At 39.3% G+C, this 21,614-nt stretch overlaps 1 protein-coding gene across 1 annotated transcript in view; it reads right to left on the reverse strand.

Annotated features, from left to right (window-relative positions):
• Window positions 1-5,865: 5,865 nt before the first annotated feature.
• The window catches only part of LOC148038935 (transcription factor SCREAM2-like), a 45,581-nt gene continuing 29,832 nt past the window's right edge, over window positions 5,866-21,614 (reverse strand). The window contains exon 3 of the mRNA XM_087674812.1: window positions 5,866-5,907. Within this exon, the coding sequence (XP_087530938.1) occupies window positions 5,881-5,907 (27 nt within the window). The 3' untranslated portion in view covers window positions 5,866-5,880. The remainder of the gene's footprint in view (window positions 5,908-21,614) is intronic.

A 21,614-nucleotide genomic window follows, 5' to 3' on the forward strand; every position in this document is an offset into this window, starting at 1 on the left:
AATCTTCGCCAGGTTTGTTACAATCCCTTGTGTAGAGACAATATGGCCCAGAAGAACTCCTGATGAGACGCCCAAGTCACATTTGTTGGGATTGAGAGAGATTCCATACTCTCGGCATCGGCCAAAACATTGCTCTAGGTGTTCCCAATGCTCACGGATTAGGCTATAGAAACAGAAGTCATTGAGATACACCTCAATGAAATCATGCAGATGATTCTAGAAGGCAGCCATCATTACTCGTTGAAAGGTGGTAGGAGCATTACAGAGCCCAAACAACATCACTTTATAAGCATAGGTTCCCCTTTTTGTTGTGAAGGTTGTTTTGGATTGGTTCTCTTTTGTGATTTGGACTTTGTTATATCTGTTGAATCCATCCAAGAGGGAATAGAGCTCATAGCTTGTCACTGTGTCCAAAAGTTGGTATGTGAAAGGGATGGGAAAGTGATCCTTCTTCGTCTTCGAGTTCAGCTTTCGAAAGTCCACATATTCGAAGTTTCCCGTTCTTCTTGGGTACGACCACAATGGGCGAAACCCATTTACTATTAGCCACAGGATAAATGAACTCAACTTCAAGGAGCTTCAATAATTCAACCTTCACTAGAGCAGAATAATTAGGATTCATACGTCGTTGCCTTTACCTTACAGGTTTGGCATCAGGCTCTAGTTCAATGTGATGTTGACAAATTGTAGGGTCAATCTCCTTTAGGTCTTTGTACGACTAAGTAAACACGTCTAAGTTCTCCTAGTAGGTCTCGCAGGACCACTAGTTCTTCTTCTGGAAGATTGACACCCACTTTCAAGTGACGTTCAATATTATCAGTATCTAAAAATGTCACTTGCCTTTCACCTTCCACTTCGCGAATAAATGTCCCACGGATTGCTTCTAGATAGAGGTCTGACTCCTTCAAGGGAGCAGTGTCATCATTTGATATTCAACTAGAACTAGTGTCCTCCTTCTGAACAGATGACTCATTTGTCTATTGAGATTGCTGGAAGGGTATTAGAGCTTTGTTTGTTTCTGTGTGAGTGGTGATTTCTTTTGGACTTAGGGATTCATCTTCAGAGGACGCGTCTAAGAATTTCACATATCAGGGACCTTCTATAAGTTGTGGCTCTGATGGCTCTGGCTTATGTTAAAAAGGGGCATCATTATCATCTTTTCTCCACAATGAATGGTTAAGGCGATAGGAGCCATTGGTGAACTTAAATTTTATACATTTTATCCATTGCTTATGCAGATTTTGCATACTTTGTGGTCCATTGGTCAACCCAAATGGAACCATGGCCATTCCATCCAACACCCTGAGATCCTCGGCCTCTGAGGTCTCTATAAGGACATCAACTAGATCATTCGCTATCAGAGAAACTTCTTCATCTGCACTTTCATAACATGCTTCATTTTCTTCCTCATCATTTTCATCCTCTTCCGTTGGGGGGTCTGTCTCTGCTTCTATAGAGACTTTGTAGGAGAAGAACAGGTCCTCCATCTCTGTGTCTGCTTCTACTTCTGCCTCTGTCTCTGGCTCTATCTCTACTTTTGTCTCTGCTTCTGACTCTGCGACTACCATGTAACAGGGAGAACAATACATCCATGCTTCTATTCCGTTGTCAGAGGTGATTTTAGAAGTCAATTCGAGTTGAGGGAGGAGGTATTCTCCCATGGACAAAGACTTTGCTTTCTTCACTAGTTGGCTTACAATGCCCATTGTTAGGGAATGTGCCTCTGTTTTCTTGGGAAAGATCTATTTAACAGCTTCTTCATCTCCTGATGTGCCATCTGTTACTTCGTTGGAGGAGTCTATTATGACTTCGATGGATGCGGATCCATTGCCTTTTTGCGATCCATACAATTTCAACACCTCTTTATTGGATCCTCTACCTAGGGTTAGAGTGCCTTTGAACCAGTCCATCTTGGCTCTTGTTTCAAAAAGCCAAGGTCTTCCCAACAACAGAGGCTATGAGGTTCCATAAGAATTTGGTTTGACCACCAAATATGTCAATCAATAGTCTCTTCCTACCAGGGTTGTTTTTACGCATGGGAGGATGCCCAACGATTTAATTTTGCTTTGGTCTGCCAATCTGATAAGCCATTGTGTAGGTTGATTTCCTTGCAAACTTAGATCCTTCATTGTCACATCCGTCATTATGTTTACTGATAAGCCTCCATCAATCAATGCATCTGAAATAAAGCATCCTTCTATCCATACACTAGTCTCTAGGGTTCTAGGATGTAGGAAGGCATTAGCCACATCCACTTCCTTCGCAGGTTCTTAGGCTCTATTGGACTTTGTTGTTGTTGGGGGAGCAATCCTTAGGCCGTGTCTTCTTGTCAAGATGCTTTTAAATCTCTTTCGGGAACTGGGAGACAACATCAACAACTGTCAGAATGTTAGGTTTGGTTTAAAGGTGTCTAGGTCTTTGATCAAATCATACTCTTTGATAGGATCCACAAGCTTTTCCAATCGACTAGGAAATTGGGCCACACCCACTTTTATTTTTCATTTTTCTTCTAGGAGCAGCAACATCTGTGCTTCTTCTTCATGAGGAGGTACTTCTGTATCCTCTCTTTCCTGGACCTGGAGTCCTATCTCTTAAACTGTCTCTGTAGCTCTCTGTGGCTTTGTGGTGCTTTGTACTTCCTTATTCTGGATTGCGTTGTTCTGTTTTTCCAGAGGGAGGTTGAATTTCACCGTCTTTGTAGAAGGAACATTCTCTTTTGGAACTACGGGTTCTCCTTTCTTTGCTTGCATTATTGCGGCCACTTTCCATTCCATCAAATTGGAACTAGGTTCTTGGATCTTCTATTGGGTATCATAAGAAGTAGATTTCACAGGGGTTGGACTTGGACAATCTTTGTAGTGTGGCCTTCTCCTTTGCATCGACTGCATAAGGGCTTGTAATCCATAGATCTTCTAGGGTTTGGACAATTCGGTGAGATATAACCCTTTTCTCCACATCTACAACACTCCACTTATGATCTCTGGCCACCGCCAGATTGTCGTCCTCTGTAACTTTGAGAGGGAAACCTCACCAAAATTAGGACCAAACTCCCTAGGCTTTGGTCCAATGTCATGCGTTGTCATTTTGGATTCTAGTAAGTTGAATCTTGCGATATCCTCTATATGGTTCTTCCTCAAATAGTATGAAAAAAAGGCTCTAGGAATGGTTGGTTTTTGGGTACATTCAGTGGCTAAATGTCCCACTTGATGGCACTTTCCGCACCATGTATTAGAATGCATCATATCTCTCCCACCTCCCGCAGGAGTGGATATATTGGCGGTATTCATCTTCAATGTCTATAGCTTCTCTATAATCACATCCATAAGCTCTTTTTTGATACTTGTGACTGAGTTGGATAAGTAGTCCTTTAGATTTTCACCTCTTGGAGTGCTTGTAGTAGGGTTTTGGGAATCTTCTTTAATTATTGCATACACGGGTTGGGTTGATCCAAGAGGTCCTCTATTCTGATTTTGATTCAGAGCTCTTGTTGATACTTGGGGTTGTTGATTCCAGTTGATAGGATTCCACTATTTTTGAATCACCATTGGAGGAATTGTTTGAGGCCACTGTTGTTGTGGTTGAACCATCATTTGAGGTATTGTTGTCTATGGCCACTGTGGATTAGGTGCATTGTACTGCGGCACTATTTGCATATGGGAATAGGGGTAGGGAGCTATCCTTGGGACTGCATTTGGTGGGTATACCATTCCTGGCATGGGAGGAGGCAAGACTCCTCTTCCTCGAGTCATTGACAACCTTGCTTCAACTTCGTCATACAATCTTGCACCTTTCATTGCAGCTTGTAGATTGATTGGTCTTCTTAATTCTACAAACTTGCGAACTTCTGGTTGTAGGCCTCTGAGGAACACTCCTTTCTGGATACCTTCATCCAAATGATGGTTAGTCCATCTCTTTAGGATAGATTCCATTCATGAGACATAAGCTTCTACTCTTTCTCCAGAGGAATGACTTAGGTTCATGAACTCCTCTCGCATCCGCTCTTCAAAACCTTCATGCCTGAATTTAATGAGGAAGGCCAACTTCAGGTCGTCCTATGTGTCAAAAGTTCCTGCTGCTTGTTTGTCATACCATTGAAATACCACGCCCTTAAAAGTGGCGGGGAATATCGCTAACCAGTGCTCAGGGCTTTTGGCATTGTTAGCCACACATGGTACCATAAACTCTGCTACATGAAGATCAGGGTCTTCATTATACTCTCCCTTAAAAATTGGCAATGGGACTACATTTGCTGGCTTGTCATCAATATTTCCAGGACGAATCTAACTAGGAAGGGGACCTTGAGTCGCCATGGGGATTTCTATAAAGAGTGCTTTTAGGATGTCAAAGGAGGCTTCTGCTTGCAAGCTCATTCTCAAGCCTTGATTCTTTCCTTCTCTCTTCTCACATACCTCTGGACTCGTTCTAATGCTTGCCTCTTGATTGCGTCATTCATCAAGGGGTTGGCTCCAAATAGTTGATCTGTACTCAATAGAATAGAATCAAAGAGGGGCTTCAGTCTCTGGAGGATTCTCTGGCCAGCATCTCTTCTACTTCCTTCTTTTCAACATCTCTAAATTCAGCTTTCAAACCACTATAGAGGGGAAGACATTCCGTTCTGAAAGTATCAAAACTCATCCTTCTTAGGATCGTTGTTGTGCCATCATTATAATAATGCTAGCTTCTAATGGTTTCAATAGTGTATGTTGTAAAGAACACTTTGTCTACCAACTTCCAGTGGGTTGCTAATTGGACAAACAAAAGATTGTCAAAACACCAAGCATCCCACGTATCTTGTTGTTGAGCATTCACAAATAAATTCCAACTCTTTTCTTTCTTGTTTTCATGAACCTCCACTGACCACGACTCCTGAAGCTTCTTCACGATATCCCACTTGATGATGTTTGGAAACTTCTCAATGAATGCCAAATTTTCCATGGATGGTCATTCTCTTTGTTTCTACCCTTTAGTTTGTTCCCAAACAATTTGCCACCAAGATGCAAGTTTCTGTTGCTTCAACAAGAAGAGGAAATAGTCCACCACATAGAGCTTGCATCCTGATGGTAATATGTTTCTGCCATTGTGGGATGAACTTCTTGTAGAAAGTGGCTTTGATAATGAGAATCTCCAACTCTTCAATGGAAGAAGGAATTTTGCAAGCATCCATTAAATTTTCCTCTTCTTGGTAATGCCATTTCCTTCATTTTCAGCCTCTTTTGATGCATGTTGATGGCAAGTTTCCCTGGTTGCGCACAAAAAACATGGAGCCCCAAGCGGAACACCAAGGAAAAGGGGTTTCTACTGCAAGAAAATCCATCTTGTAACATCAACAAGCTTTTGTTTCATTCTTTAGAGAACCACAACAAGGAAAAGAACAAATCTTCACGCAGCCTCATAGTAGATATCTCCCGCGGATTTGATAGAATCAACCATAATCTTCAACATCTTCACAGAATCCATCAATAGAATGAGAAATACAAAAGAATACACCACTTTTGAATGGAAATAATCACATAGTATTCATCTTCATTGTTGTCATAGTTTTCTCTCTCAATCTCTCATAGATAGATACATTGTTTTGATAGAATTGGCTATCCCCGACTCTCTCTCTCTCAATCAATCAATAGTACATCATCTCCTTACTACAATACTAAATAATCACTCATAATAATCCTTCTTAGGTCGTGGATGCACCTCCCAAGAGGCATGGGAGGTATGAAAGGGCACCAAAGCCACTACAATGTCTCTTCATAGCTCACTTCTGTCTCTATCACTTCAGTCTGCTCTTCAGTCTTCAACAGCTACTTCTTCCATTTGTTTGATCTCTTTTGAACTTAGATTTATCATTTCCAAAAGTTAGAAAACTTTTCCAAAGTCACACTGTCATTCCACAGAACACTTACAGAAGATCTACAAAACAGAACAAAACAGAAATAGAAGGTTTACAGAAAGTCAACAGAGAATAACAGATCCTCATAACTCATACTAAAACCATTCCAAACTATCAAAAAATATTCAATAAGCTTTTAAAAGACCTCAAACTTCATCAATCATCAATCCATACTTCATAGAGAAGAAAATCAGAACAAAACAGAAGCTAAACAGAAGGTATGAGAACCAATCAGAACCTCAACAGAACTTACCAAAACATCACAAAGCTTCATATTTCTATCGAGAATCATCATGAGATTCCAAAACATGATCAATATCACCCAAAAAAACTTTCAAACATTTCAAAAACAACCACTCATTACTCAAAATCCATCAAAATCAACCATTTAGGCCTCAAAAACAATAAAAATCAACCAAAAAATCTAGTCATTTCAGTATAGCAGAAGCTTCTTACAAATGATTCCATGTCTCTACTGCATCAAGGTTATGCAAACATAGTTATTTATAATAAAGTTTTTGGAGTTTTCTCTTAATAATAAAAAATATTGCAAATGAGGTAATTATCTTCATTTGATGGGTGCTAGGCCACATTGTTGGTAGCCTTCATAATCCAATAAGCAAAAATTGAAAGAAAATGGAACAAGAACAAATTGCAAGAGGGAAGAAAAATCCAAAAATCTTACATGACATGTCAAGATTGGGTACATAGCCATCTTCAATATAACTCTTGATGAACAAGTTCTTTAGTAGTATAAAAGAGGCCTACGCCGTGGCATCTAGACATGTGAACTAAGTGTGTCCTTTTTTATGTAGGCAAAGCTTGAAAGCTTGTGCATGTCGGGCTTCACCTACAAGATTATTTGCCTTGCTGACTTGTTCAATTTGTTCTATGAAACTGTAAGGGTTGTCACATGCTCAGTATTTACTAGTTGTTTAGCCACTAAAGGGATCTTTGCTTTGTATTTGAGTTGACGATGTGTTTCTCATCCCAATCAAAATGGTTTGTGTGATGTGCTTTCCGACTTGGAGCATGTCCATTAGTCAAATAGTCTTCTTTGCACAAGATCAAAGAGGGAGTCTTGTGATGAGCTAGTTGCTTTTGCATTGAATGACATCCTACATATGCTATCCACTCCACCTTGCATAGTGGCAAGGTTGATCTCAACAAAGATCATCCAAGTGGCTAAGAGCAAGCGTTCCTCTATTACCTTTTGTTGCAATGCTTTGGGAGTCATGTTTTGAAACATCAAAGCTTATAGCATAAAAGAACACTAGTAATCACATGTGTGCAATAGTGTGCATCCTTGCATACTTGTGGGTACTTATGTGTCCTTGTGAATACTATTGCATATAGTCAACACCCACTCTAGGACTCACATCACTTACAGTATATAGTCAACACCCACTCTAGGACTCACAGCACTTATAGTTACTTACTCTGCACATATAGACATCATGGTATGCACATAAGTGCCCTTGCATATTTGTCAAGTACCCACAAACACTGTGCACTCACTTACTGTGCACCATAGCACTAACCCACAACCACTTATTACATGACACACACACTTATACATTGGACATCACAATTAGGAGTGTATCCCACAAGTGGTTTTGTCTTAAATTTGTTTCAAAAAATTGAAAAATAAAAATGAAATAACAACAACATTAACCAAGAAAAACAAAAAGAACAACAAAACCAACCAACACACAAAAAGAGAACTCACACATTTCAACACACACTCACGATTGAATTGTGAATCACTATAGTTTTTAACCCACAAACCCGAGGACTATGACCTATGCAAGAGTTGCATTCGTTTAAGAAGTGGTAATGAGCTTTGTAGTCTATCCACTAGTAAGGATCGACGCCCCTAGTCACACTATTAACCTAGAAAACTTACTTGCGTAGGACCTCATAAATCATATCATCAACCTACTTAGATATGATAACTCGAGAGGTAGTTCTAATTATTTCCAAGCCAGATTCAATAGCTTTTAGCAAGCTCTGTGAGTTGGCAGAAAGGGATAGCAAGGATGATATTAACCTTCCTACACTAGTAAAGGTGGAAATGGAAGAGGTTGGAGATCCCAAAACATTAGAGTTAGGTCATGAATATGAGGATTTTAATGGCCCAGGGTTGATCCCGAAGGAAAGGACTAAATGCCCTCCTCCTTATAGGGATCTCCCAGCGTCTCATGGGCTAGTTAATCAGGATCCGATGGTGCATTTACGAGAATACGGCCTAACTTGCCTTGCAAGTGGGTTCAATGGTGTTCATCAGATGCTCATAGTCTCAAGTACCCTAAAGGGAGAGGCTAGAAAATGGTTCTGGAGCCTCCCAAGGGAGTCTATTAAATCCTTTAAGGAGTTGAGTGATTGATTTTTAGATGAATATGAGAAGAAGGTGCCTATGACCCAAGTTTTAGGGCAGCTGATGCAGATTAGGCAAGAGTCCTATCCTTCTGTTAAAGAAAATGCTAGAGCCTTTGATGATATTCTGAGGCTTTGGCCAAGAAGAGCTATTGCATTGCCAGGTGATGTGCTATGTGAGCTCTTTTTGAGTGGCTTGGAGATTAACATGCAAATCCAAGTGGGAATGCGGAATCCTAAGTCATTAAGGGAAGCAAAGATGCATGCCATTGATTAAGAGGGACATATTCAGAGAAGTTGGGAAAACTTTTGGAATTTTCCTTGCTCAATACAAGTGCATCCTAGCTTCCAACCATTTTTACAAGGAGACAGCTCACTTGTTGATACCAAGGCAGCCTATGAGTGGAACCTTGGTAGCCAAAATCTCCAAGCAGAAAATGGCAATAGTAGGGATAATATAGTCCTTGTGGATGAAAAGATTCCAAGCCCAGTAAGTCCCATCAAGGCTTGCAACACTTCCATGAGAGGTAGTTGTGACGGTGGAATTGATAGAACCATTAGAACTACAAGCTTAGATGAGCATTCTATGAGTGGTTCTAGTTATGCTCCTAGTAAGGCTCTTGAGAGACCTTTCCAATTTATAGATGAATCATGCTTTCGAGTAGATTTTATTCCTTTTAGTAAAAGCATGGTTCCTATGGCTAAGCAGTTGTTACAGAGTGGACAAAGGTAAGTAAAGACATCTCGCGTAGAGAAGATGCAGCATGCCCAAGGTCCACCTGTACTAAATAGAAGCCATAAGGCTATGAGGCCATCTGGTAATGGTGATAAATCCACAGTGAGTCCATTGGAGCAATGTGGGCAGATGAGGCAGTCTAAGAATATGAAAAGGAATATGAGATGGTTTTGGAGGCCCAAAACCCCTAAAAATATTATTGGTGTGTCAGATGAAGGGCCAGGAATTGCATGTGGACATGCTTTGATGGATTCCCAAGAGGATGCAACTAAAGGCCATAATGCGACATTTGACAATAGGGACTGCCGCCCTAAGATGCATCTATGTGATGGGTCTAGGCTTGAAGCTCTGTCTAGTTTGGATCGTATCATTGACATATGTAATGATCCAATTAGAGAAGAGTCGAACGATCATAAATCCATGATTCTCTCGATAGGAGGAGTTACTAGAAAGTTGGGACAAGTGATTCGTTTGAATGATGACCAAGGGGATGAGATATATCAACCTAATGATGTCATTCATTCAGCTCATAGTACCCAAGAAGAGATGGCCATTATTACTGAGATATCAGTAGAAAGGCTTGGGCAAGTGAATCTACAAAGAGCGTAGATTAAGCTTTTAGTTGACTCGCATGAGTAGCATGAGGCTAGTTCTTCTATTTTATGCTATTTTGATTAGTTTGATAGGATGTACTGTATATGCCAAGGACATTATATATTGCATGGATTAGAATGAACTATCCATTTTAGGCCAAGAGGGCCAGTTAGTTTGCAGTGATATGTGTTATTTCTTTAGGCCAAGAGGGCCCTATCTCTATTTGGTGCAGGTACGTTTAATGCTTTGTTGTTTTAGTGATTGCACCATACAGGTTGATGAAGTCGCTGGAGGGAGCCTTTGCTGCGAAGGAGCTTCTTGTGGCCATTCCAGGTGGTTTCGTCCCCTTTCCGAGTCTTTTCCCTTAAGCAATTCATGATATATGTGCGTGTAAAGGTTACTTTCTTTTGTTTGTTGGGGACTGGCAATCAAGGCATGCAGTCCCAGGTTTAGGTTAGGTATGTTTGAGGGAGGTCTGAGTAGTCCTTGCCTCTTGCAAGGCATTGTCAGGCATTGAAAGACCTATTTTAGATGGGAGTTCTAGTGACCCTCTTCTGATGACCTGCTAGGCGGCCGTTCTGGGAGTTCCTGCTAGTTGTGAGGTAGTTAGAGAAGTCTACTAAAATAATGATGGAAAGAGACAAAATCCTAAAGATCTGTAAGACAATATATGAATATACGGAGGTGTGTAAAAAGGGATTTTACCCCTATAAAAATAGAAAAGGAAAGAAAGAAAAATCCTTGAGCTATTGTTTATCGCCTTACAAAGGCCTGGTAAGTTCTTGGGGATGAGAGAAGACCCGGGGCCGATGCCTTGTCTTCCTTGGGGTGACATCTTGCCATTAAAAAAAGACTATAAGAAGGTTGGAGCAAAAATAAAAGTGAGCGTTAGAAAAGGATTCAGTGTTGCCTTGCAAGGGCTTGGTAGGTTCTTGGGTACCGAGACAGGACCTGAGGCCGAGGCCCTGTTCTCCTTGGGTCACTATGCTCAGCTCCCTCCTTTTTACACGCCCGAGTATGGAAAATGAGAGGTTAAAAGGGAAAAACTGTGCTAAAAGAAAATATTTCTTGATCAGGCTATAGGAGTTCTCGCCTAGGAGGAGCTCCTAGTTGAGTTGTCCTTAGTTAGGTAGGTAGTTCAGACCATCACTTAGGGTGACCTCTTTGATAGTTCTCTTTAGCTTGGCTGTGTTGCAGCGATTGATTAGTGACTAGCTTCAGGCCTTCTATAAGATTATGTTGGGCCTACTCCTCGTGGATTTCATGCCTTGGTTTTGTCAGGGGGTAGGGTATGAGCTGTGATGTGTTGTGTTGTGTATTTTTGTATCATCTTGATGCTCCTTTTTGTTGTTTATGTGCAGATCTATTTGTGGGATTTGACGGGCTGAGTCACCCTATCCCGTGGTCGCCAATGATAGATGATTTTTGATGCCGAGAAGTGCTTACAAACAGCCAAAAATTACGAATATCAGGGGAAAAATAGACTTTGTCAAAGGCGGTGGTGGCAATCAGTACGATTTTAAGCGGCAAGTTCCTAAAGCGCTAGTGCTAATTTTTATGGAGAATCAAATGATGGTGGATGGTTGAGTTGGAGTTTTCCTAGATGCAAAGCGATGTCAGGAATCCAATGCAAGTCTCAGATCTCAATTCCGAGGTTATTTGATCCCCACAAGGTTCGGGGTTGTGAAACAACTACTGGATTAGGAAGCCGGGAAGAGCATAACAGGGTCCAACTTTGTAGATTTCGACGCCACGAACCACCCGTTCAGACGGATCTCGAATACGATGTCGTTTGTCCCTCCAAAAGTGAAAAAACCACTTATCGGAAGTGTGAAAGCAAGAGGCATGAACTAGATAACTTGATTAGAAGATTAAAAGCTCTTAACAAAGAGCTTAGGCATCAAATAGTCACAAAATGAAACGATAGGAGGGGGGGCATTAGTTTTTTGCGCCCCATTTTTCCCCCATTAATCATGATTTTTTGACCAGTTGAGGCAGGAGGAATGCTCCTGGCCTTGAGATGCTTCTATCCTTCACCCTCCATCGCTGCAAACGGATCAAGAAATGATGCACTGAGCAAAGAGATAAAAAACCAATATTTCTCTCTCCTCCCTCTCTCTCTCCTACAGAGGCAATTCCTGTGCAAGAAATCAAGAAGAAGAGGGGCTGAAGAATGCTTGTCCGACTGTGATCGGATTGCTTCAAGATGAAGAGGAGGCTGAGGAAAGAGGTTCAGCACTGAAGAATGGTTGCTGTTCAATCTGTGGGCTGCCCATAGTAATTATTAAAAAACCCACAACACTCAAGACACGTGGTATGCTCCAATTTTATGAAGAAATTTACTTGTTTTTGTTATTTCATGGTCCAAATGTTGTTCATATGCAATGAATTTTTGATTGAACCTTGTTTGCATCATGTTTGAGGGCTGTAACTACAGAAATTCAGAACTTGTAATGATTTAGAGTTGTTATTAATTTTTTAAAACCCACAAAAGGTCATTTTTAATGGAAATTAGTGGCTTTTTTCGATTTTGAGTTGGAAAAAAGGAGTGAAAATGGGATAAATAAGAGAAAATGTTAAGTTTCAGTCAAAATAATAAGCCGATACAAATAAATCATAAAATATATATTTTTCATGAATAATAAATAGAAAAAAATAGTGAAAAATAGAGGAAATTGGATTTTTCATGCTAAAAAAATATGAAAAAATAAGATTTATGTGCATGAATGTTTGGTAAGGTTAAAGCATGAGGTTAAGCCTCAGTTTGGCCTTGTTCTTTGTGTTATAGTACGTGTTTATTATTATTTTACATACAAAAATGATACAAAACAACCATTTACATCTATGCACTGCAGCAACACTTAAATGGTAAGGGGGGATGAAGTTTGTGCGACGATCTTATTGCTAAAAAGATACAAATTCTGATTTCTCTCTTTGTGTATAGCATTTAGGGATCATTCCATAATTAAATATAGGCAACTAGTAGCATGGAAGTTTCGGTGCTAGTCCCTAAAGCAGCGTTGCACGCAATGCTTAGTTAAAATTCATGAAAGGGCTATTTTTCGCACCTCACATGGTGGGTTTTTTAATCATAAAATGGTTGTGCACAAGTGCCATACACCTTGCATCAAGCATGCCATGTGGTATCTCCTGGAATGCATTGCAATTGATTGATAAACTTTGACCAATGCTGAGAGGAAAGGAAACCTAAGCTGTAGGTTTAGACGGGTGCTTCCGTTGGGGAAAGTTTTCTGAGGTAAATCAAAATCTCTTGGAATGCTGAATTATGAAAGAGTGGAGTTTGTGCGAATGTTATATGTGTTAGCGACGCATCTTGGGGCCAATCCCTGAGGTGTAGAAGAGTCGCAGTGGAGCCATGGCAATCGGCCGAGAGGTGCTTCCCTATGTGTGTATTACGAGGCATTATGCCTATATGTTATGGGATCTCCCTTTGAGGAGAAGAGAAGGTGAACGTTGGACTACATATTGGATACAAATGCAAAATCGTCATAAGCGTTTAGTGCAAAGTGAGTTTTAGACGCTCCTGGCCTACGAGGCCATGTGGTGGGGTTGTCTGTCGTATGCATGAGGTTCGGCTAGTGCTATAGCCAGTGCCGGCCCATTTTAGGTCCCATCAATGCCGGGTAAGAATTCTGCTAGACCATTCCTTCTTCATCTCCCACTTCGGAGTGCTGTTCACTACCTGAAAATAGCAATCACGCGTCATGTGATTTCATAATCTCTCTTTTTACATAAAATCCTCTCAAATCAGTTGGAAGCTACATGCTTTCTTTTACATGTCATCCTAATCTAAAAGTTGTTTATAGTTTTATGGATTTTTACAATAGATAATATCTAAAATATAAAAAATGGACTAAAACTTGTCCAAAAATCCAATATTTTTGAACCATGGACACTAACACTAATGCCTAAAGTGGCATTGGCTCTCTAAATCTATAAGGAAGCCACACTCTAGATTTTCTTACATGGTTTGCACGTAGCAGCATGACAACGGGGATAATAGACAATAGGATGAAGAGAGATTCAGGGAGAGGAGTAGATGGAAGAGAAGGGGTTTAAAGAAATAGAAGATGTAGAAGAATACTCATAGAGATGGAGCCTATCAACTTATTTTTGCATCCTGAGAAGATAAATCTCTTGTAGACAAAAAACGTACACAAATTAATAGCTTCCTCTTTGCTGCTCAGACCGCCAGTTTGATGCTTCCATTGGCTCTAAAAGGGGGGTAAAATATCAGGACAATTGGTCAGAATTCTCCCAGACTGCTCCTTCTTCTTTTTCCATTTGGAGTGTTATTTGTTGCCTGTAAACTGCGAATGCGCGTTGTGCAATTTTGCCAATCCTTCTTTTTGCATAAAATCCCCTAAAAAAGGTTGAAAGCCACTTGCTCTTTACATGTATCCTATTCTAGAAGTTGTCTACAACTTTTGGATATTTACAAGAGATAGTATCAAAAATATCAAAAATAGACTCAACTTGTCCAAAAATCTAGTATTTTTGAACCATCCACACTACGGACACTGACACCAATGACTAATGTGACATTGCCTCTTTAGATCAATAAGAAAGCGGAATGGTAATGCACTCTAGAGTTTTTCACACTGTGTCCACGTAGCAGTACAACAATGTGGCACATGCTGAAGGATGCACATTTTTAGAGAGAATGGATGTCGCATGTTTCCATGCCCATAAGTTGAAACCTTATCTAATCTTTATTAATATTAATATTTTATGTGTGAGCCTATGGGATCAATCTGTCATTGTTTATGCTAAAATTTACCTTATCTATGATTAATTGTTGAGAGATAGGCATGTAAACCCTATATATGCAAGAGGGGATAAGGGTAGTTGGGTGTGAATGAACTATAGGGAAAGGGGAAACCCTAACCCTAGCCATCTAGAGGCTTTATAAATAGCCTAAAGGTCATTCTCATTGTTGAGGAGAGTGTACTAGTTATACTTGTGAACAAGTCACTATAAGCAAGATCTTCTTCTTGTACTTAAGCTCTCTCTCTTCCTCTTGTGCACACTCTCATGATTCCACTATGATATTTCAACATGGTATCAGAGTTATCTTTGATCCAACAAGCTTTCTCCAACTACATCATGACCTAAGTGCACAAGAAGATATCATCTTTCCCACTTTACCTTCTTCTCCACCATAGCCAACCTTGACCACCTGTTTAGTGGAGGACCTAGGGTGAACAAAAGTGAGCATATTTTTCCCTGATTTATTTTGGAGAGTTGCTTCCAAACTCAGGGCACTCAAGCACGAAGCATCAAATGTAGACTTTGGGCAATGGGGAGGGCAACATTGGGTTTTTCCTTGAAATAGGTGTAGATCTTCACGCGACACATTTTGGATTGTTGTGCATGCTGACAAGGGTGCAATGTGGGCAGCTACCATGGGTCACATTGGTGGCAGCCATAGCCTTAAGCTTGAAAGCTTGACTTTCTTCCTTTTTCATTTTTTTCTAACATTAAAAGTTATTTTAATCATTGAATCATTGAATGCATAGTCAGTTAATGACATGTATCCTTCATGTCAACGTTGATTCTTTATTTGGTGGGCATCACTAAGCTTGCCAAGATAAATACTTAACTTCTCAAGTGGTCTTAACCTTGAGATGAGTACTTCTTAGCACTAAAAGGCATTTAGTGTCATCAGTTGCTGCTGCCTTATAATGGAACAATAACATGGATGTAATTGAAATCTCCTCAGAATCTTCTCCTAGTGTCGAAGTTCTTGATTGACCTTGCTCAACCAAATATTCATCCACTAACCACAAGGTTGGGAGGAGCCAAAGGTTCAATCAAAGTTAACATCTCAAGTGGTCTTAACCTTGAGATGAGTGCTTCTTGGCATTGAAAGGCATTTAGTGTCATTAGTTGTTGCTGCCTTATAATGAAATAATAACATGGATGTAATTGAAATCTCCTCAGACTCTTCTCTTAGTGTTAAAGTTCTTGATTGACCTTGCTCACCAAATATTCATCCATTAGACCACAAGGTTGGGAGGAGCCAGAGGTTCAATCAAAGTTCACTTCATTAAAGCCCAGGAAGACCATCAAACCTAAACCAAGGTTTTTTCAAAGGAAAGGACCACCATAATCTTATTTTGAAGTACTCCACATGTATAATTTTCAACCCCTTTCATCCTTGCAGTTTTAATTCTACATAGTTGTAAGGCTATGTGGCGTATATAAACACATAGATCATTTCCTTCAGTTGGTTCATACTTATTGGCCACTGTGTAAAGGACTAGACACTATCATTGTCTAGGGAAATTGGTAAGACCTTCCTATCAGGGCAATGGCTTACGCCGATGTTAGGCCTCAAATCCGTAAGTTTGATGGAAAATACTTTCATCCATGGTAGGTCTTGGTGAAGTATAAAATGATGGAGCGGGGCTACTGGCCCTTCATCAAAGGGACCAAGGTTATTGATCCATCAAACCCACTTGATGGAGAAGATGAGGAAAGAGCCCAAGCCATCATCATGCTTCATCTAAATGAGTCCCTAATTCATCATAATGACCAACTCTCCACTGCGAAGAAGGAGAAATAGGATGAGCTTGAAAAGCTTTATGTGCTATATGGAAGAACTCTAAAATTTTCCTAAAGATAAATTTTTTAAGCTTGGTGTATAAACAAGAAGAAGACCTAGATAAGTTCATTTCTCACATGAAGAGGCTCATGGCACAGCTAGCCTTGGTTCAACCTCCAAATCATGATGAAGTTGCCATTTCAATCCTCTTGAAGGTTGTAAATAAGTTCTTTCCAACCCTTGTAACTACTCCTACCAATATTCCTAATCCAACTTTGGAAAGCACCATCTAGTCTTGTTTAGATGAGAGAAAAGATGTCAAGGATCTACTTCAACAGCCCATGAGCAACTCTTGGCTTCTCATACTATCTCCACCAAACGCTTCTTTTACAATAAGAAGGGACATCTTGTCAGTAATTGTTGGAAAAAATATTTCAACAAAATGAAGTGCAATAAATGTAAGAAGACATGGCATATTACCAATAAATGTCCTACTACCCCTAAAGTACCAAAATAATTGGAGGCTAACTTTGTCTCCAAAACATTTGAAGATCAACTTTTCTAAACATAATAAATCCTCTACTTATAAGCACTCTTGTAGCTTGATTTATAAAGGCATCCCATTTTGTTTGAGGGGGGGCATTAACATGCCTTGTAGTCCAATGCCACTCTAGCATTGCGGGGGGGTGTTGAGAGATAGGCATGTGAACCCTATGTATGAAAGGGTGGATAAGGGTAGCTGGGTGTGAATGAACTAGAGGGCAGGGGGGAACCCTAATCCTAGCCATCTAGAGGCTATATAAGCAACCTAAAGGCCACTCTCATTATTGAGGAGAGTGTAGTAGTTGTACTTGTGAACAACTCACTAAGCAGGATCTTCGTCTTGTACTTGAGCTCTCTCTCTCCCTCTTGTGCACACTCTCATGCTTCCACTCTGATATTTCAACATCACCCTCATACCACACTTGAGTTCCAAGTGTCAAGACCTTGTATGGGTAGCTTAGTAGTCAGCTAGGTGGGTTGGTCAAGACATAATTTATAGTTGAGATGGATGTGTGAATTAATCACAAGTAGCCCCCATGATTTTTGCCATGATCTTCAACCTAAATAGGGTGCCTTACTGTGGGGAATAATTAGCTAGGAAAACCAAGCTTTGGGGGATGTTCAAACACAAGGAAAGTAAGGTGGAAAGAAAGGCATGGATAGATTTCACAGAGAAAAGATTTGTGGATTCATGAAGGATACATCTGGGAACTTATCATAACCTATGTCAAAAGAATACCACATCATTTATGCATCACTTTGTCTTGAGAGGCTAGTCTTTACTACCTATATGAGACTACCATAATAATAGACTTGAACCACATATGCAATTGCCAAATGCAGTATTAGAGGTATGTTTAATTATGCATGTACAACAACCTACAGTTATGCCAACCCATGAAATATTCTAATATTCCTATGAACTTGCAAATAAACACTTAAAAAGTACATGTGTTTTCATGTATATGTGTGCATTTTTACATGTGCTAGCTCTTTAAAACTATAGTTGTGCCATTTTGACTTTATATTGCTACAAAAATAAGATTAAAGATAAACACAAACAAATACAAAAACAAGAGAGAGAGAGAGAGAGAGAGAGAGAGAGAGAGAGAGAGAGAGAGAGAGAGAGAGAGAGAGAGAGAGAGAGAGAGAGAGAGAGAGAGAGAGAGAGAGAGAGAGATCTACAAAGTTTTGTAAGCTTTTTGTTACCATATCTTAAAACAGTATTCATTATGTGATCATTAACCTCCTTGTGAAGATATGAAAGGACTAAGGTGTCATTCTCTCTAATATAAATAGCAATCAACTACTATCGATGCTACCTTTATATAGGTATAACAACACCACAACATGGGAATTGAATTTCTAGGGCCTCAGGTCCTTCGCATGCATACTAATGTGCCTATTGAGAAATATCTCATATGTGACAATCATATCATATGCATGCATGAAAGAAAGTAAGACTATGTGTAAAAGGGCTTAATGATCAAAGGAGTACCTATCCACATTTGAGTTATTCATTGTATGTGTGGAAAATGAAATAAAGATAAAAATGAAGGATGATGAAGAAGAAGTTCTATTGAGCCCCAACTCTATTTCTTATCTCCCTTTCTTCATTGTGCATCTATCTTGATGACTTTTAGTTTATATTAGAGTCAGAGTGAAAAATCTGATTAAGGAACATGTTGGATCCAAGTCTATATTTAATATGTTAAGTCTATATTTGGGGTTTCTATTTCCTACATTTGATGTTAAGGAACATGTTGGATCCAAGTCTATTTTGCTTGAAGGCTTGTGAGGGATAATTGTAGGGGAGGCAAGCTTGCAAAGCATGTATGACTTGGTTATTAACAGAAGCATGGGGCTTGAAGACACTGAAAATGAGAAAAATATATTTTTTAATGAGTGTGCCTATGGTGGATAAGAGGGATCTCAAGCTCAGAAACTCCATTTCCAAGTTAAGAGGATGTCTTCGATAAGTTCGAGTCCATTGGGGACATGGTGTGGGTCTCTATTGTTGAATTGATGGTAGCAATAGCTACAACCCTCCTTGTGATTATCATTTTTTTAAAGTTTATCCCTTATTGAGGCTATTAAGCCTCATACAGAAATCCTCTTTTACACAATCAATGAGAAATTGAATTGAAGAATGTATTTACACTAGAATTTGCAAAATTGCATATTCTAAAACTACTTTCACATTGAGCTTGTCTTGAACTAGTATGTTTTATAATAAGAAAGGATGTGGTAGTACTTCAAGAGGTAGAACATCTTCTTATGGCTAAGAAGATGGTTTTGCTCATGGCTATGGCTCTTATGAATGTGGAGATTTTATGCCTAAAATTAGGAAAAGTGCTTTCACTAGAGGTAGAGAATGTCTAGTCTATATAGAGATGATGCATATCACTATTGTGGAGAGTTTGGTCACTATGAGAAGTATTGCTACCAAAAGCAAAATTTTATAGTTAGAGGAAGAGATAAGACTAAATATGGAACTATCCAGGTGGTTATGGAGGTGCATGTTATGTCTTTAGAGGTGGATCACCTAAAGGACACTTCTTTTCTATGGAGCATGTACTAGTGAGAGGAGCATTTAAATGTGCATTTTGCAAGATCTTTCAAGTGTTTTGAGGGGGTTCATAAGCTATTTAAGCAAAGAATGAAGAGATTAGGTGTAAATTTTAGTTTGTTTTGTGATGCGACCAAGGCACAATACATGGGACATTTTATAGCTAAAGGTGTAGAAAAGCACAAATTCTGAAATTCAAATAATGACCAACATTTTATTATTGCTTTTGTACATTTGAGGTAAAGTTTCACATTAAAACACCTTAATTCAAGTAGAAATGTGGTATGGAATGCCAAAAATATCCAAATTTGACCAAGATTTGAAGAGGTATAGACCAATTTTAAGGGGCAAGGGGCCAAAGGGAAGTGAACGAAAGTTGTCATATACATTCAAATGAGTAATAGGGAAGAAGAGGGCTAAAAAAAAGCACCATCATGCTAGTCATTTTTCCATTATTTCTTCTAGTCTTCTTTGCTTCTTTTGTGTGTGACATGAAAAATGGAATGTGTTCATCAAGTTGTTCACGTTGCCACCAATATCATTCCCTGAAATGGAAGATTTCTTGTGCTAGAACTTCATATTTCTCTCTCATTAAAACAATATTTATCTCTCCTCTCTTCCATAGCTGTAAGACTACAATCATATGAGACAAGAGGGGTGGGAATTTGAGTGCAAGAGATAGATCATCTATGAAGAATGAGAATTGGAATGCATTACAAGAGTATCTTTTAGTGCATTCAAGTGTAATAGAAGCTCAATCAAGCATCAATGGCCTTAAAGTGTCCATGGCATAACATATGGGTTTCAAGTATTTTGTTTTTTAGGAGAAAGTCATAAACTTTGTGCATAGTTTTTAAAAATAATGAACTAATGTGTTCCTATAGAATGAAATGGATAGAATTCTGTGATTTCTTTGTGGTTGCTAGTCTACTCTAATTTTTTGGATTTTTTTGTATGTATTAGTCAAATTTTTTAAAAAAGCATAAAAATTAATAGAAAAAATGGCAATAATTGAGAAAAGTTGGAAATATGCCCTTGAAGCTAAAAAATGTTAGTTCATACAACAAAGTTATCATATTTTATGAAAACCATAATTTTATCATGCAAAAATAATGGTTTGGTAGCACCACTAGGTAGCCCCAAGTGCCATGTATTGCATTCTACATAAGGAGAAACACTATAAATCTAATCATACATGCCCCAAGGATTGATTTTCTAGCGTGTGTTTATGGCTAAGATGATTCTATGTTCTTCGTAAGCCCTAAGGCAGCACATGACTAGAGAACTCAGTGCCTTGGGAATGTGTTACATCATTGCATCATGTAGATTTCCCACGTGGAAAGAAAAAGTTTGATTGCTACACTTGTAGGGTGATTTCTCATTAACGATGGTTTTGCACTTATCATACACATCATAAATTCAAACATTCCTTTGCATACAATGAAGTATAACAATTGTTTTCACTTTAATTGAGTGTGAGTGAGGAAGTCCAACTATTCTAGGACTTGTGTTCCTTGCATATAATGAAGTACAACAATTGTTTTCACTTTAATTGAGTGTGAGTGAGGAAGTCCAACTATTCTAGGACTTATGAGTCCAATGGGATATAAGTGAGGTTGAGTGGAGTGAAAGTGATATAGTGATAAAGACAAGGGATGAAAAATCAAATCCCTAATCAAATAAGGATTTCCTGTAATAAGAGGCCATGACATTTAGTCATAGGTGTCTAAGTAATGTTTGTGTGGTGTATTAGACATCATCATGTGGGAATACCTCCTACTTGGAGTTCATGGCTACACAATTAGAAGTGGGCTACAAAGCAATGATCTAAAATTAGGAAGAGTACTTTCTAGCACATTTCTAGTTGCTCATGGCTATAGGTCCATGGGGGTTGGCATTTGAGGCCTAGTAGTGACACTAGAGTGAGAGAGCCATTGTCATGCCCATTTTAGATCCTGACAAGTGGTGCCTTTGCCAAGAGTCATCTAAGATTTTGAGTAGGTCCTAAAACTCAATTCTAGAGTGTATGCCCCTTCATACATAAGCAAAGAGGGACTTACTTAGGCAGGAACAAGAGCAAAGGCTAGAAATCTCTTATATCCAATGAGGACAACATGAAGAACAGTTAAGGAGATGTGCAAAGATCTTTCGCATGTACTCCCTTGATTGTACTATTCCCATACTTAAGATTATTGTACCTCCCAAATTCAGGGGTCTTATAGCCCCTTATAGTAGGAAGAGCCCCCATGCATGTTAAAGTGGAAGTTTATCCCTAACACAAGTAGTTGGGTACTTCACTCCTCTAAGGACTAGTCATAGTGGTGGATGAACTCTACCTAGT

This window comes from Lygodium microphyllum, chromosome 3, assembly GCF_053477565.2.
Source record: "Lygodium microphyllum isolate KBCC chromosome 3, Lygodium_microphyllum_v1.1.10, whole genome shotgun sequence".
Lineage (NCBI taxonomy): Eukaryota > Viridiplantae > Streptophyta > Polypodiopsida > Schizaeales > Lygodiaceae > Lygodium > Lygodium microphyllum.